The sequence below is a fragment of the Lactuca serriola genome, chromosome 2 (genome assembly GCF_051521515.1).
Source record: "Lactuca serriola cultivar US96UC23 chromosome 2, Lser_US96UC23_V15, whole genome shotgun sequence".
Taxonomy (NCBI): domain Eukaryota; kingdom Viridiplantae; phylum Streptophyta; class Magnoliopsida; order Asterales; family Asteraceae; genus Lactuca; species Lactuca serriola.
Genome location: NC_136409.1, coordinates 212,282,953 through 212,300,758, shown reverse-complemented (window position 1 = coordinate 212,300,758; position 17,806 = coordinate 212,282,953). Strand labels below are relative to the sequence as shown.

General features: G+C 35.0%; 1 protein-coding gene across 1 annotated transcript; it reads left to right on the top strand.

Annotated features, from left to right (window-relative positions):
* The first annotated feature begins 1,564 nt into the window (after positions 1-1,564).
* Positions 1,565-3,210, top strand: LOC145088413 (3-ketoacyl-CoA synthase 19-like). Its single transcript, XM_079026769.1, has one exon. It carries the CDS (start codon positions 1,613-1,615, stop codon positions 2,981-2,983), a length of 1,371 nt encoding a protein of 456 aa, XP_078882895.1. The 5' UTR covers positions 1,565-1,612; the 3' UTR covers positions 2,984-3,210.
* Positions 3,211-17,806: the final 14,596 nt, after the last annotated feature.

Here is a 17,806-nt window from a genome sequence, read left to right as displayed (position 1 = left end):
TTCTTTGTTTTTAAATATACTCTCACATTGAATCTTTTGAAGATTAATGTCTACCATCTGTGTTGGGATATCTTCATTAATATCAACTGGCCATGCTGGTACAAGGGGCATACCGTGAAAAATGTTATCGGGATACTTAGCTTTAACTTCATCACCCAACTCATCTCTATCGGAATTACTTTGTAGCTCGGTTATATCTAAACATACATCACCAACATCAACATAATGCCCGTAAACATGATTTTTTTCATTTTTTTGAGTTGAATTTTTTTTCTTTTTAGTTTTATCTACCACACGCCTATTCATAAGTTTAACTTCTTGTTCGGCAACATCATCACAACGACCACCCACATGATTAAGATATGTACCAACATCATCATCACCAACATACTTGTAATTCTCGGGATCCACATAGTGAATAGGTGAATAACTAACATTAACATTTTCAGCAACACTGTGAAACTGAGGTACACTAGGAGTATTGAAAGTACCTATCGGATCGTTGCTCCCTTTATAACTGCATAAATTACCAACAACTTGGTTTCCAATTTCACCGCCCCCATTAACCTCCTCAACTTCATCAACCACCACAAACACTTTCACAGCCCTTCCTCCACTACATTTGATTACGTTTATCAACATTCTAACATCCACGTCTTCAACTATAGCTATATAATAATTTAATTCAGGATGGTGGAAACGAAGACTAATTCTATATTTGTCTAACAAACCAATTTTGCTTCTTACCAAAGATACAAAATCACTATAACTAATATACTCAGAAAATATCAAAGCAAGTTCAGAAATACCTCCCTGTGGACATATGTATTCCAGATTAGTTCCATTAACTTGCCATCTCCCACCGGTTACAAGACAAACCAAATATTCAATCATTTTTTGAGCAAATTGTAGAGTGTATTTCTTTACAAGACAAACAAATAACAACCAAAATGATATTTTGTTCTACAAAAGTTTTTATATAGCAAAGCCCATTTCGTAGTCAAACCAATTCATTTCATAGTCAAACTTAAAAAAAAAATTAAAAAAATTCCACCATTTCGCAGATAGGCTCAGAGGATTTCGCAGATGGACCTACTCCATCTGCGAAATTAACCCTATTTATACAGAAAAAATTTTTAAAAAAAAAAAAAAATTCTCATCTGCGAAAGTACAAGTACCTAAAGCACAACTGTGCTTTAGGTACTTATACTTTCGCAGATGAGAAGCCCATTTCGCAGATGGGACCTTCTCATCTGCGAAATGGGAGATTATTTTTGTAATTTCGATTTTTTTTGGCTATTTTTATAATGCAATTAGTGTAAATGGCTATTTTTGTCATTTTCTCTAAAAAAAAAAAAATAATAACTTGGAATTCAATTTTAAAAATATTTTGATATTTGTGGGGGCCTATTTTTTGTTTTTGCGCCCCGCCCCATATAAAATTTACCTGTCCTATTATAGCTCCAAGCCTCCACGCCACCAACACTATATCAAATATTAATTACTAATAATTAATGCGTTTCATGGAACCAAACCTATCCCTTTTAAACTGTGAAGAAACAACACCTCAAAGTTCAAACCCCTCCATATTTCACTGTTGCTGCCTTTTGCAATGGCATTCTTAACAACAATTATGGTTTTATTTACGATCTCATATATTTGTTTATGGTTAACAAAGTTGGTATTTGGGCGAGGGGAAACATGCTATATGATCGACTACGAATGCTACAAGGCAACGAAGGATACAAAGTTGGACACTGAACAGTGTACAAAGATTGCTTCACGCAACAAGAATCTGGGTATCGAAGATTACAGGTTTCTTGCAAAAACCATGGTTAGTTCAGGCCTTGGTGAAGAAACTTATGGTCCAAAAAGCATCATATTGGGTGAAGAAGAACACCCAAAACTTGTTGATTCTCTATCAGAATTAGAATCCGTGTTCTACGATACGCTTGATAGAATATTTGCCAGATCGAAAATTTCGCCATCTCAAGTTGATATACTTGTGGTGAATGTATCGCTACTCTCAACGGTGCCTTCTTTAACAGCTAGAATCATTAATCATTACAATATGCGGTCGGATATTAAGGCGTTTAATCTCATAGGAATGGGGTGTAGTGCGAGTCTAGTTGCTATCGATCTGGTGCAACACTTGTTCAAGACTCAGAAGAAGAAAATAGCCATTGTCGTGAGCACAGAAGCAATGTCAGCTCATTGGTATTGTGGGAGAGAAAGGTCCATGATGCTCTCTAACTGTCTTTTCCGGGTAGGAGGTTGTTCGATGCTTTTAACCAACGACAGGGCTCGCAAGAATCAGGCCATTTTGAAGCTCAAATGTATGGTTCGAACCCATTTGGCCTCGGATGACGAAGCCTACAACTGCTGCATGCAGGTTGAAGATGACGAAGGATATGAAGGCTTTCGTCTCAACAAAACACTCACCAAAGTTGCTGCTCGAGCTTTGACGAAGAACCTACGGGTGCTTTTACCAAAAGTGCTTCCACTTCGGGAGATAATTCGTTATGTATTCCTGAAATCTCGTTCGAAAATCAATGTGAAAACTGGAATCGAACACTTCTGCATACACCCAGGAGGAAGAGCTGTGATAGACGACGTGGGTGCAAGTCTAGGGCTAAGCGAGTATGACCTTGAACCAGCCCGAATGGCGCTGCATCGTTTTGGGAACACTTCGTCTGGTGGGCTCTGGTATGTTCTAGGGTACATGGAGGCCAAGAAAAGGTTGAAGAAAGGTGACAGAATCTTGATGATTAGCTTGGGTGCAGGTTTCAAATCCAACACCTGTGTGTGGGAGGTCACCAGAGATTTGGATCGAACAAATGTTTGGAAAGATATTATCGAAAATTACCCTCCAAAGAAGACCATAAACCCTTATATTGCTAAGTACGCATGGATTCATGATAAAGACATGGATTTTGTGACAACTGATGATATAAAGATGATGCTACTTGGTTCTGCTGCGTAGAGCATTATTTTTCAAATATTCATCGCATCATGTTGCTTCCATCTATCAACGATAGATGCTCATTGATAAAGCTTATTTTTCATCACGAATAAGAGACAATAACGAGTCGTTGTCGACATGTCCAAGTTAAGTGTGATTAGGTTTCTAGTTATTTGAACATTTAGATGTTTGACAAACTGTCTACATGAAAATTATGCGTATTTTAATATACTGGTTTAAAAAGTAAATGCATACTGCTTATGTAGGTCTGTATAATCGTTCATTCTATTCCTGATGGGTTGAAATTCATACAAATTTTGTAACCTTTTTCTCTCTCTCAGGAAGTGCTCCTTTGTTCGGTAGTAAGACCATCCACAGCGCCTATATTTCAAAGCAAATTTGCCATGCCAAATAAGACTCCATTCAATACCACATGGATTTCATCTTACAAAAAAAATATGAAAGGCTTTCAATCTTTAGCTTTAATATTTTTTTTAATAGAACCATTTTATATATATATATATATATATATATATATATATATATATATATATATATATATATATATATATATATATATATATATATATAATGTTTTAAAAACCAGTTCGAATCAGCCGGTTGAACCGGTTGGAGCGGGAAACGGAGACGAAAGTGATTCAATAAAAACAGATTTTATGTCATTTTTTAGACTAGATTGAACCGGACGGTTTCTTAGAAACTTGTTTGATTCGATTTATTATATTTGTATAGTAGGGTTTTATTTAGCCCGTTAAAAACACAACACATTTCTAATGAAAATTGAACGTTTTCAAAGTCCACATAACTCGAATGCCAACGCACACCACATCATATATAATGAATTTTCTTGATTGAATCAGCGGTCGAAGTAGTTAAAACGACAATCGAACCGAGAACAAGTCATCAGAACAATTCAACTAAAAATCAGTTTTTTAATATATATATATATATATATATATATATATATATATATATATATATATATATATATATAGTTGATATGGTATTGGGGACCACTTTTGAAAGACTAGTGTTATTGTACTGATGTGAGTAGTCATTACAAAGCTGATGTGTCATAATTGAAAAATTAGTATCATTGCACTGATGTGGATGACCTAATATATAATTAACTAGGCACTTCTAGCAAAAAAACAAAACAAAAAGTAACTCATAGTTTGGGGCATAATATATGACATTAATTAGTGAGGAATAAAGCTATGGGGTGTCGTGATAATCTTATTGTCGGTATGCATACGTGGCATGTTTATTGGGGGTAAACACTGTCCCATTATTCTAATTTTTGCCGCCGGCAATTTTCAACGGTGACTTCTCGCCGTCCAACTCACCGCCCATTAAAACAATTTACTAAACCTATACCACTTCTTGTTATCCAATGTATTTTTGGATTAGCTTATGGTACAACAAGTCGATACATAAATGTTTGGCATCAGTGTGATTTTTACACAACAAATTCATATGTATTTTTTCTAATGCACATCATACAATTCTTCAAGCATGAATAAGAAAAAAAGAGTAGGTAGGCAAAATTATCACCAAATCCCACTTGTAGGTAAAATATGGCTAAAATGGGAAAAACTTATGTTGTGTTTAAGTGATATCTTTTTACCACTAGCAAAAATTGCACTACACATTTTAGCCTAACCGAATATTTCTATTTTAATAAAACAATAAGTTTATTTCCTTTTTATCATAGGTTAACCTATTAGGATTCCTAAATAATGTCATGTCATTTGTCAAGTTATTGATGTTACATTTCAAATTGTAATTTTTAAAATTTTCATTCTAATGACATTAAATTAATAACACTAAAATAAAATTAATATAGATTATAAGGTTACATATTTATTTAAATCAATGATTATGATTTTATAAACTAAAAAAATATCTCTTAATTAATAATTGATTAATAATTTTGAGTTTTTACTATAAAAATATAATTAATTTTGCAACCGTAGTATTTATGGGTTATAAACTAGTATATAATACAAAACACAACATTGAAAATAAAAATCAGACATAAAAAAACGCAAAAACAAATATATATATATATATATATATATATATATATATATATATATATATATATATATATATATATATATATAAGGTGAAATCGGTTGACAACTCATAGTTTTCCGAGAACCTAAGAACAAAAGATGGAGCGTTAGATCAAAATTAACTCATTAAGAGCATGATAGTAATCTTACCGATCTCATGTAATGTTTATTTTTTGTGTTATTGAACAAAATTAACATAATAACTCAAATTTAGGACTTTTTTTTTAAATGGTGATTTTTTAATTATTTCAGAAAAATTTAATTAAAAAAAAAATTGAAAAAAAGTAATTTTTTACAAGAACTAAAGGTGGACTCTCCGGTCATGCGTCTCGGTGAGGACCCTCCGGTGTCACAGCTTGGTGTGGACCCTCCGTTCATGTGTCTCGGTGAAGACCCTCCGGTCACACAACTCGGATTGGACCCTCTGGTCATGTGTTTGTGTGAAGACCCTACGGTCTCACAACTTGGTTTGGACCCTCCGGTCCTAACTCAGTAAAGTCTAGAATAATATAGCATATAACACAAAGACAAAATGCATATTATCTCATAACTCAATATAAGCATATAGGACCCTCCGATCGATAACTCAAATAAGACCCTCCGGTCACACAATATTACCGCTCAGGTAAGTGTAGTGAAAAGACTCACCTCGTAAGTAAACAAGTAGATCTAGTACCCCACGAATAGTCTAGACTCCGCCTATATAATATAATTATCTCTAATAAGCAATTTGTAATAACCACTCTGAGATGTTAAGCTAGCTTCTCCACTAAATCTCAAAAAGGGTGAAAAGACCATTTTACCCCTCCATGGTCTCCAAGGTCCACATTTGACCAAACCCTAAAAGTCAACGCTCAAGTCAATAGTCCATATTGACTAAACTCGTCAAGTGCATCTATGCGACTCGTCGAGTTTCTTCATTTTCTCTGAAGTATTAGGAAAATCCAACTCAACTCGTCAAGTTGTCTCATCAACTACCCGAGTTGTAGCGCATCCAGTCTATCGGGGGAAAACCCTAACTGGCTCGTCGAGTTGGCTTATGCACTCGTCAAGTCCCTCTAGACCAATTCTCATTCAGACGATTCTTAAGCATAAATAATGTCCCAAACTCTAGATCTAGCCTCCCAAGGTTGAAATACCACGTAAAGTTGTAAGCTTTACGTCCACGCATGTCATCTAGGGTTCGAAATGCCAAAACAAGCTCTATATAGGGTTTAATTCATAAAAGCTTGCCACTAGCTTGATAAAGCTTGGACCTTTGGGCTCAAGGGACCTCATATTGTCCAGATCTGAAGTCTTAACTCCATGGCAAGCTCAAACAACTCAAGTACTCAAAGAAGGATGGGAAAAGGCCCTAAACTTCCTAGAAAAGAGATATAACCAAATAATAATCAAGGTGGTAACTTTTACCTTCAAACAGAAGCTAGAAATGAATGAACATCGATCGAAGAGCTTCCTCTCGTCCAAAGCCTTTTGCTCCTCAATCTTCCTCTAGAAATGCATTGAAGTATGAAATATTAGTCTCTCTTTCTCTCACACATGGATATAGCTCGATTAGGGTTTCTCTCAGAGTGTTCGGATGATAAGGGAGGCCGAAATGAGGGATTAAGGACCTTTAAATAGGATACAAACCCTAAAAATTAGGGTTTCCTCACTCAGCTCCTACTTGTCGAGTTAGGGTCCTCCAACTCGTCGAGTTGACTCTAAAAATCACGCGGCCATTAACTCCTCTACTCGGCAAGTTGGGGCATCCAACTCGTCGGGTTGCTCTGATATCATGAATGCAAATTAATTAAATATTATACCTGGGAGTCGAGATGTTACAATTCTCCCCCACTAGAATCAAACTTCACCCTCGAAGTCATCCTCCATAAACAACTCTGGGTACTGCTCCCGCATCTCGGACTCCGGCTCCCAAGTCCACCCGGATCCCTTTTGATGTTGCCACTGAACCTGAACCAAGGGCACCTCTTTATTCCTCAAGACCTTCACCTTTCAATCCAAGATTGCTATCGGCCTCTCAATGTAGTTCAAGCTTTCATCAACCTGAATGTCCTCTAAAGGGACCACTGTCGTCTCATCGGCTACACACTTCCTCAGCTGGGACATGTGGAAGGTGTTATGAATCTGTCTCAACTCTGCAGGCAACTCCAACCAATAAGCTACCTTACCCACTCGGGCGATCACCTTGAAAGGACCAATGTATCCAGGGCCCAGCTTGCTGTAGATGTTAGTTGTAAAAGTCGAATAGTGTGTCTTGTAATGATTCGCATTTTGTATGTTATTTTACTAAGTCAATTTTATATGCGAAGTGTAGCATGCGAAATGTCAATGTATAGACTTAGTATATTTTTTGTATGCTCCCTATAAATAGGGACTTAGGCTTGAAGTAGACACACGATATCGAAACACAATATCTCTCTTCAGCTTACTATGTAATCAGTCTTAATAAAACGAGATCTGATTAATATTTACTTCGTGTGTTCATCATCTTTCATCATTCAAATCTATTGTTTCGTATCTTAATTCTTGATAACAATTCTCATCAATTGGTATCAGAGCAAGGATTCAAACTGCTTAGATCTGATTTTCGTATAAGAATCAATTGCTTTTTGAGTTACAAAATTTACTCAAAATTTTCCGCGCAATTTTGGTTTTGAAAATCACTTTTGATCTTCAGATTTGAATTGATTATGTATTTGAATTGTTAAGTCGAGTAATCGATTAGTGATTTTTGATCAATTCGTTTGATCGAATTCTGAAATTCATCAAGTTCTCAAGTTTTCAGAGATTTTTTTTGAGTTCATCAATGGCGAACTTCAACATGAACACAATGACTTCTTTCTCTCATTTGCTTGGTTCTTCAACCAAAATTCCGATGTTGATTCCAGAACACTATGATCAGTGGGCTGATAGAATGGAAGATTACTTAAATGGAATTGATGAAGAACTTTGGAATTGTATCGATGGAACAGTTCAAGCTCCTGCAAATGTTCAACAAATTGGTCCATCCACTGGATCTCCTAATGTTGAAGATCAAAGAAAACGACTGAAGGATAATGAAAAGAGATGCATGAGGGAACTAAGAGGTGCTCTACCTCCTATGGTTTACAATTACATTCGTAGTTGTAAAAAAACCAAAGACATCTCGAATACTCTAAAAGAAAAGTATCAAGGTAGCGAAAAGACGAAGATCAATTCTGTGAAGCAATGTCTGATTGAACTGAAGGAATTCAGACAAAAGGATGCAGAAACTCTCGAAAGTTACTATGATTGTCTGAATGAGCTTATGTTTCGCTGCAATAGGTATGGTATCACTAGATCTATCATGGAATTCAATTTAACTTTCATTATGGGTCTTCGCAAGGAATGGCGAAGTGTGAGCATGATGATTAAGAATCAACAAAGTTTTGATACAACCAAATTGAATGATCTCTACAATCAACTGAAAACACATGAATCTGAGGTCTCAGAAATGTATGAAGAATCAAAACTAGCTATTGGTGGTCCTTTGGCTCTAGTTTCAAAGGTATCAGAAAATGATGAAAAAGATGGATCAGATGATGAAGGATTTTTGATAATTCCGATGATGAAGCTGTAGCATTCTATTCAAACAACAGAGTTAAAAAGTTTTTCAAAAAGCCTTTTAATCCAAAAGGAAAGATGAATGATGCGAAGAATGTTACCACAAGGACTGGAGGGAATGAGAGGAAAAAAATGGAGAAAATTGATGAAAAACAAAAAAATGCGAATGAAGAGAAAAAGTTGAAAGGTGATTCAGGTATCTATTGTCATTATTGCAATGGTGGGATCATTTCGCAGCTGACTGCATGTTGCGAAAGAGAGAAGAGAAGAAAGAAAAAGTCAAAGATGAAGCATACTACTCTGAGAAGATTGAAGAGTTACGTGCTAAGACCAAATGAGTGTCATTGGTTGCGAAGGAGAAACTACTAAAGAAGAGAGTGGAACTTATCAGATCTGGTCTTCAGGATCTGATGATGAAGAAATGAGGCATCCCACACATGGAGCAATGTTCGCAAGTTTTGAGGAATGCGAAGATAACATTTCAGGGAGATGTTTTGTGTCTAAATCAACTGACAAGTCACCCATGACAACCAAGGTACGCGCAATTCTTGAATCTTTTAATATTCCTTTATCTGCTTATGATGCTGAAATTGTTTCATTTGATGATATTGTGGCTTATTTTGATTCTGTTATTGTGTCTGCTAGTAATGAAGCTAAGAAATTAAATGTGCAACTTAGTGAGACACGAAGAGATTTAGAAATAAAGAAGAGCAGAGTAGAAAAATTGGAATTGCAAGTCAAAAATATAGACTGTGATAGGAATAATCTTACTAACGATGTTAGGTTATTACTAGCACAGAGAAACATATATTGTAATTCTGCAAAACGTTTGTATGCAAAATTAACAGCTTTACATCACTCTTTTGATATTAGCAAAGAACAACATAGGAAACTTTTACCTTTCCTTGAGTATGAACATGAAAAAGTTGATGTTGTTTCTTATGATTGCGAAAGCACAATTGCTCAATTTGACAAAATACCTGATGATAGATATGCATATGGTATTGTCAAAATTGATGAATTTCTGAATGCTGATGAGTTGGTTAACATTGTCAATGAAAGTTTGACAAAGAGTGAACAAGTGAAAATTATAAAGAAAACTGAAAATTCAACTATTGCCTCACAGTTGAATTATGCTGATATTGATGAAAATTCTGATAATGTAAGTGAAAATAGTGAAATAGAAGAGGAAGAAGAGGTTGATTGTTCTCAATTGTCAATCATTAATATCACATCTAAGATCAAAGATAAAGAAATAATAGTTGATTCAATAGTAAAGGATGAAATTGATAAACCTTCAACTTCGCAACATTGTATGTTTGATAATGTGGAAGTTGAAAGCTGGAAATCTGATGACACAGATGTAAATAAAGAAGAAAAGAAAGTTTCAACTGAAACACCTCAAAGGGTAGTAGTTGATCAAGTGTTTGAAAATACAAAAGAATTTGATAAAATTTTAAATGATAAAGGCGCACATTATTTGGAAACCAACACTGTGGTATATCCAAATTTTGTATGTACTAATAAAACCATTTTTCCAAATCAAGTTTTTGTCACTACTGGAAATGTTGAGAAAGTTCTTCCTGAGTTTAATAAAATGATTGAAAAAGATAATCAAAAGTCCACGATTGAAGGTTTTTTCGCAAATCAAAACACAGAATAAAACAATTTAACCAAAAATCCTTATGTGTTTCAAAAACAAAAATCAACACAAAAATGGGTGGTTAAAGGTGAAAAATCAAACAAAGTTTTTGAAAAAGATGATAAACCAAAGGTTGAAGTGAAACTAAACTCTCATGAATTCAAATTGATGGTTGGAAATTTTTCAACAGAAAATAATGTTTCAAAAAGAAAAGCAAGAAAAGCAATATTCTGGCAAGTTGTGTCTAATGAAAAATCAAGAGATGAAAAAGAACAAATTTCAAAAACATCATCAAGTTTTCATAAACAAATAAACTCTGTTGACAAGGTTCCATATGTTCGCAAATATGACAACAATCGAAAATTTGAAAATTCGCAAAAATTTGCAAATAATCAAAAGTTTCAAAATGTTGGCAAATTCACGAATAATTCATCAAGTTTGAAGAACTCAACTCAAGTCAAAATGAAATTTTCACCAAAACAACGAAATTTTCCAAATCCTTCAATATCAAAACCAACCAAAGTTTCATATACAAAAGGAAAATCTGATGTTAGAACGATCAATCATTGGTTTGAAGGAAAAGGAAAGAAATATCAAAGTGGAAAATTTTCAGAAGAACAAATCAAAAGTGCATTTGATAAGTACACAAATAATTCTTCAACTGAGAGTGCATCATCTAATAATTTGCAAGTTCCAGTTCAAAAATGGAAACCAATTATCAAAAATGCGAATGTTGTGAAGGATAAGATTACAATTAATGGAAATCCAAAATTATTGAATGATTATATTTCAAAATCTAGAACTGATGATGTTGATATAATTGATTCAGTTACAAACAAAGTGAAAACATGGTTTTTAAATTCCAAAAATTTGTTTCATTCTACTAATGATGGACCCAAAAAGTCTTGGGTTCCTAAATTTTTTCAATAAATGCAGGTGATATGTGACGAGCAATATGATATGAAATGTTACATTGATAGTGGTTGCTCTCGTCACATGACTGGAAGGAAAGAAAATTTGCGAGATTACAGAAGCTTGGAAAATGCTGGAGTTGTCAAATTTGGAAATAATCACAAGTGTCAAGTGAAAGGATATGGGAAAGTCACAAATGGAAACTTCACAGTAAACAGAGTGGCCTATGTTGAAGGACTTCAACATAATTTTATAAGTGTATCACAACTTGTTGTGGGTACTGGAAATCAAGTTGTATTCAATGAAGAAGGTAGTATCATTTCAAATGTCAAGACGAATGAAATACTCCTCAAATCCAAAAGATATGGTGATATGTTTACACTGGACATCAAACCGATTGTGGGAAAACCAGATGTGTGTTTACTATCAAAAGCATCCAATGATCTTAGTTGGCTTTGGCATAGAAGATTGTCATACTTGAACTTTCGAAATATAAATAAACTTGTAACTGAAGATTTAGTTCGAGGGTTACCAGTACTAAAATTTGACAATGATTCTTTGTGTGCAGCTTGCGAACAAGGAAAACAACATCGAAAGGGTCATCCGATTGTGATAGATTCAAAAATAGTAGATCCATTGGAACTTCTTCACATTGATCTATGTGGACCATCAACTGTTGCAACAATAAACAAAAAGCGGTATATTTTAGTTGTTGTAGATGATTTCTCTAGATTTACGTGGGTGTTTTTTCTCAGGTTGAAATCTGAAGTTGCTCAGACGATGATTGATTTTATCAAAAAGATTGAAGTTAGTCTGAAGAAGAATGTGCGAAAAATTAAAAGTGATAATGGTTTTGAGTTTAAAAATCAAACTCTTGACAGTTTTCTCACAAGCAAAGGCATTTTGCATAATTTTTCATCACCATATACACCACAACAGAATGGTGTAGTTGAAAGAAGAAATCGATCTCTATGCGAAGCTGCCAGAACCATGTTGACATATGCGAATCTACCTCAATATCTTTGGGCAGAAGCTGTGTCCACAACATGTTTTACTCAGAATCGATCATTCATTCATCGAAGATTTAATGTTACTCCATATGAAATAATCAATAATCGGAAACCTAATGTAAAATTCTTTCATGTTTTTGGTTGCAGGTGCTTTATCATGAATCTAAAAGATAATTTGTCCAAATTTCAAGCTAAAGCTGATGAAGGCATCTTTTTAGGATATTCACAGAATTCAGTTGCATACAGAGTGCTAAACAAACGAACAAGAAAAATTGAAGAAACTTTCAATTTAACATTTGATGATTACTATCTTAAACAAATTGATAGTAAATTTGATAATAAACCAATACTTGTAGATTTAAATACTCCAATTGATAATTCTGAAATCAATGATTTTGATTATGACTTAATTTTTGGAATTCCTAACAGGGCCATTGATGCAGAAAATAGTGCTCCTGATAATCAAACATCAGAATCCTTAAAACATACTGATGAATCAACGATAACTTGTGAAAGCACATCAGATGTTCATAGGGAACAAGAACATCAAGTTGAGGGGGAGCCTTTGCAAAATCAACAAGAACATCAAGTTGAGGGGGAGCCTTCACAAAATCAACAAGAACATCAAGTTGAGGGGGAGCATTCGCAAAATCGACAAGAATATCAAGATACAGATCATGTTGAGGGGGAGCTTGATGAAACAGAGACAATTAATCTTGATAATAATGAAGAATTTCATGAAGTTAATGATAATTTTTCTGTTGCAGGATCTGAAAATGAAGATATGTTTGAAGATGCACCATTAGAATTTGATCCAAATTTTCCACCACTCGAGAAATGGACACGAAATCATCCAAAAGAACAGGTAATTGGAAATCTACAAGAAGGTGTGTTGACTAGAGCTCAAATTCGTGCGAAAAATGAGGTACTGAATGCAAACCAAGAACTTTGTATGTTTAATGTTTTTATTTCAAAAATAGAGCCAAAAACAGTCAAGAATGCTATGGAACACTCAGATTGGGTTGTTGCTATGCAATCTGAATTGGCTGAATTTGAACGAAACAAGGTTTGGAGATTAGTTTCTAAACCTTCTGATGTTTCAATTGTTGGATTAAAATGGAATTTTAAAAACAAAACCGACAAAGATGGCAATATTATTCGAAATAAAGCAAGACTAGTGGTAAAAGGTTATTCGCAACAAGAAGGCATTGACTATGAAGAAACATTTGCACCTGTTGCAAGACTTGAAGCAATTCGCATATTTTTAGCCTATGCAGCTCAGAAAGACTTTGATATTTATCAAATGGATGTTAAATGTGCATTCTTAAATGGAAAACTCGAAGAAACAGTGTATGTTGAACAACCACCAAGATTTGTAAACAGTGAGTATCCTGATCATGTGTATGTCCTTGACAAAGCTGTATATGGGTTAAAACAAGCACCAAGGGCCTGGTACGCAACACTTACAAATTTCTTGAAACAGTCTAAATTTAAACAAGGATCAGTTGACCCCACATTATTTCGCAAGACAGTTGGGTGTCATCTAATGCTTGTTCAAATTTATGTTGATGATATTATCTTTGGTTCAACTGATCCAGCATTGTCAATTGAATTTGAAAATTTAATGAAAAGTCAGTTTGAAATGAGCATGATGGGAAAAATTAATAATTTTCTTGGTTTAAATATAAGACAGAACAGAGAAGGAATCTTAATCAATCAAGAAAAATATACGAAGAACTTGCTTGAAAAGTTTGGAATGCTAAATAGCACAAAGCTCAAAGTACCTATGGCAGTAGGAACAAGACTCACTCCTTCGTTAGATGCTCCTACTGTTGATCTAACAATGTATCGTAGCATGATAGGGTCTTTATTGTACTTAACTGCAAGTAGACCTGATATTATGTTTTCGGTTTATTGTTGTGCTAGATTTCAAGCTAATCCAAGAGAGCCTCATTTGACTGCAGTGAAAAATATTTTTCGCTATCTCAAGGGAACTGTTTATTTAAGACTTTGGTATCCTGCAAAAACAGGATTTTTTATTCAAGCTTTTTCAGATTCCGATCTAGGAGGATGTACTTTGGACAGAAAAAGTACGACTGGTGGATGTCAACTATTGGATGGAAACTTAGTGAGCTGGCAATCAAAGAAACAGACTTGTGTGGCTATATCAACCACTGAGGCAGAATACATATATGCGGCTGCTTGTACTTCGCAAATTATTTGGATTAAGAGTCAACTTCGTGATTATGCAATAAACATGAAAAAGATTCCTTTGTATTGTGATTCGCAAAGTGCAATTCGCATTTGTCACAATCCAGTGCAACATTCAAAGACAAAACACATTGCTCTTCGATATCATTTTATTAAAGATCATGTGGAAGATGGGAATATTGAAATTCATTTTGTCAAAACAACTGAACAACTTGCTGATATTTTTACAAAACCTCTTGATGAAAAATTATTTGTTCGAATTTTAGCAGGTTTGGGGATGATTAATGCGAATTACCTTTCGTCAACACAAGAATAAAGGTTTTGTTCAGCCGCTAAGAGTCAAAATTATTCAGAGGTTACTGTTCATTCAGAGGCTTCGCATGGCTTCGCAACCACATCTTTTCGCATCTGACTCATAATCACTATGGTAAGGTTTACGCATACTGTTTTAGTTCTAAAAAATCGAAAATCCAAAAAGATTTTATTTTTTGTTTTTTATTTTTGAAAAATTAAAAATCCAAAAAGATTTTATTTTCTCGTTCTTTAATTTTGAAAAATCAAAAATACAAAAAGATTTTATTTGTTTTGTTCTTTCATTTTTGAAAAATTCCAAAATCACAAAAATATTTTTGTTTTCTTTGTTTTTTTTAATAAAACGTGTGTTGAGAATATACAGGGTTACAATGCGAAGAGGTCATACATTTGTGTTTCTATGGGAAGGTATTAAATTTCTTTTATAAACTAGTTAGGATGTCCCTAGAAGCATGCTGCTGTATGTAGACCTCAAGCCTCGAATGATTCTATGTGTGAGAAATGAAAGTCTTGATGAAATTATCTCATGAACATTTCTACCCAACAAGGCTTGTATTCGCATAAATCAACAAGAGCTACCTTACTCTTCTCAAATGAGTTAAGAGTTTTCTGTTTTGTCCACATACTAACAGAGGTACAATTCGATTCTTAAACAATCTTTTTAAACCAAACAGTTCTTACACTCCAAAATTTTTTTTGAAAAGATTTGTCCTTGAGGTCTTTGATCAAACCAATCAAAACCTAGACAAATTACAACTCTGTGTTTAAGATCTAACATCATGAGTCCGTGATGAAAGTGAAACCCAAAAATCATACACCTTTAAGGAATTGACGGGGAACTGTGTTCCAGATTTTTACGAAACCTTTGTTTCAGTATCAAAAATTTCGAAACTTCAAATCATGTTCAATTCGCATGCGTGGTCTTGATCAAATATTTACAACCAAGAATGTTTGTTACCCAACAAGATCCAAAACAAATTTTCTTTTGAATATGATTTCAGTGTAAGTTTCATTCGAAAATTCTTGTCATGATAAATATTTCACAAGCCAACTTGTCACTGACTACACTGGTCAAACAATTAATTTCATTTACAATTTCTCACCTTATGTTAAGGCTCATATGTAATGAAATTCCAAACCAACCCAAAATGACTTTTAAAAAGAAGCCCTTCGAAACTTCTTTACAAGTATTCGATTGTAATTCACAGGAAACTACACAAGCTGTTGATTATCTCTCTTGATGATTAACGAAGCAACCTTTGCCTGGGGTTTTTCTGCATTCATGTCAAATTTTTTTTTTTTGACATCACCACATTCCAAAATTTCTTGATTCTTATCTTATTTCATTGGCACAATGCACACACGAAATCCTTGAGGTTCTGAGTAAAACCAACTCAGACTGATGATTTCGCAAGTCTGGCATATGACTTCGCTTTAAATCCCAAAAATGAAAGAGCCTTGCTTCCATGCGAAGGGTTTTACCGGTTCGGATTCTATAACGGATACTTGACAGGCTGTATACTCAAAATGGTTGGTATTCTATCCGGTTTTCAAGGAGATGTGATAGTTACTTTTTACTGCATAGTAATCTTTTACAGTCATGATCCGAGATTCAAGGTGCCACATCGGATAACATTAAATGTATCCCGCTTTAATTTCAAATCATTTTTGAGTAACCTATAAAAGGGGGATCAAGAACACTGTGTACGGTTACAAAATTCCAATTTCTTTCAAACCCTAACAATGGCAGCCACAAACTCAAACACTGATGAGGTCCTTTCTCAATCACTTATGAAGATTCAAAGCACAAATTACCAAGTTGATCCCAACGTTTCCGCGTATCCAGAAGACTTGAAGATGCTAATTGTGGCTTTGAAACGATCACCGTTATCAACTGCCATGTTCCGATCATTCCCAGTTCCGATGATATGGTTATCTCGTGCTGCTTCCACCGCTTCATATAATCACACGGCGGATGTGATTACCTTCAATCTCATCAACAACAAGAGGGTCAAACTGTCCAAGAATTTTTTCGTGGAGTTCTTGCAGATTCCAAACAACCCACCCTTTGTTAAACCTGTAAACTCCCAGATCATCCACATGTTCAATGAGATGGGACATCAACCGGAGTTGGAGAAGATTAGTGACTTCCGGAAGTCGGGATTGCCATGTATCTGGAATTTTCTTTTTGGAATCTTCCTACGGTGTCTTACAGGAAGATCAGTCGGCTTAGATAGAGGAAGAGTCGAAGTGTATGCCATGGTAATGGGTATCTACTATGACATCAATGTCGACTACGCAACTCAGCTTTGGAAGGAATTTGTGAAAAGTCTGGAAAACACGAATTCGGAGAAGGGGATATCTTGTGCCAGATACTGGAGTTTGATCTTGGAGAAAGTTTACGAGAAAGAAGCTATTCCAATAATGCAAGATGTCGAAGTTGCTGATATTTCCTTCTACCAATTTCCTAAAGTGGTTGAAGATGACAAAGCCATTTTTACTCGTGTGGCTCGCATTCCGGATGCGATGCTTCGCAAAGTTTCTCCCACTCACAAAGTGTTGGTGAGGTATTTGCGAAACATCGATACAGCTGATCAGACAAGTGTATTACCCGACGTTGCTACTCCGACAAAAAAGAAGAAGGGGAGCAAGAAAACTGCGAAGGATTCATCTTCACCAACTGTGCATGATGAAGTATCGAAGAAGGAAGTTTTACCTTCCAAGTATGGGGTTTTAAAACAGATTCGCAAAGCGGAAGTGAGTAGTAAAGGAGTTACTATTCGCAGTATTCCTGCCCCAGTGTCTCCTGGCAAGAAACGTCAACGTGCAGAAGATGTTGCGAAAAACATGCAATGCACGCTGGGCAAGAGGAGGAAGATGGTGATTCGCAATGAATCATCAGACGAAGAAATTGTCCCAGAAACTCCACCTGTCACAACAATGGTAACTGTTTCTTTACCAATCTCTCAAACTTCGCACATTTCCACTACTATTTCACAAACCCAACCACTCGAAATAGTTCTTACCAAGTCAGTTACTGAGGAGGTACCTATTTCGGATATGGTTGTCAACG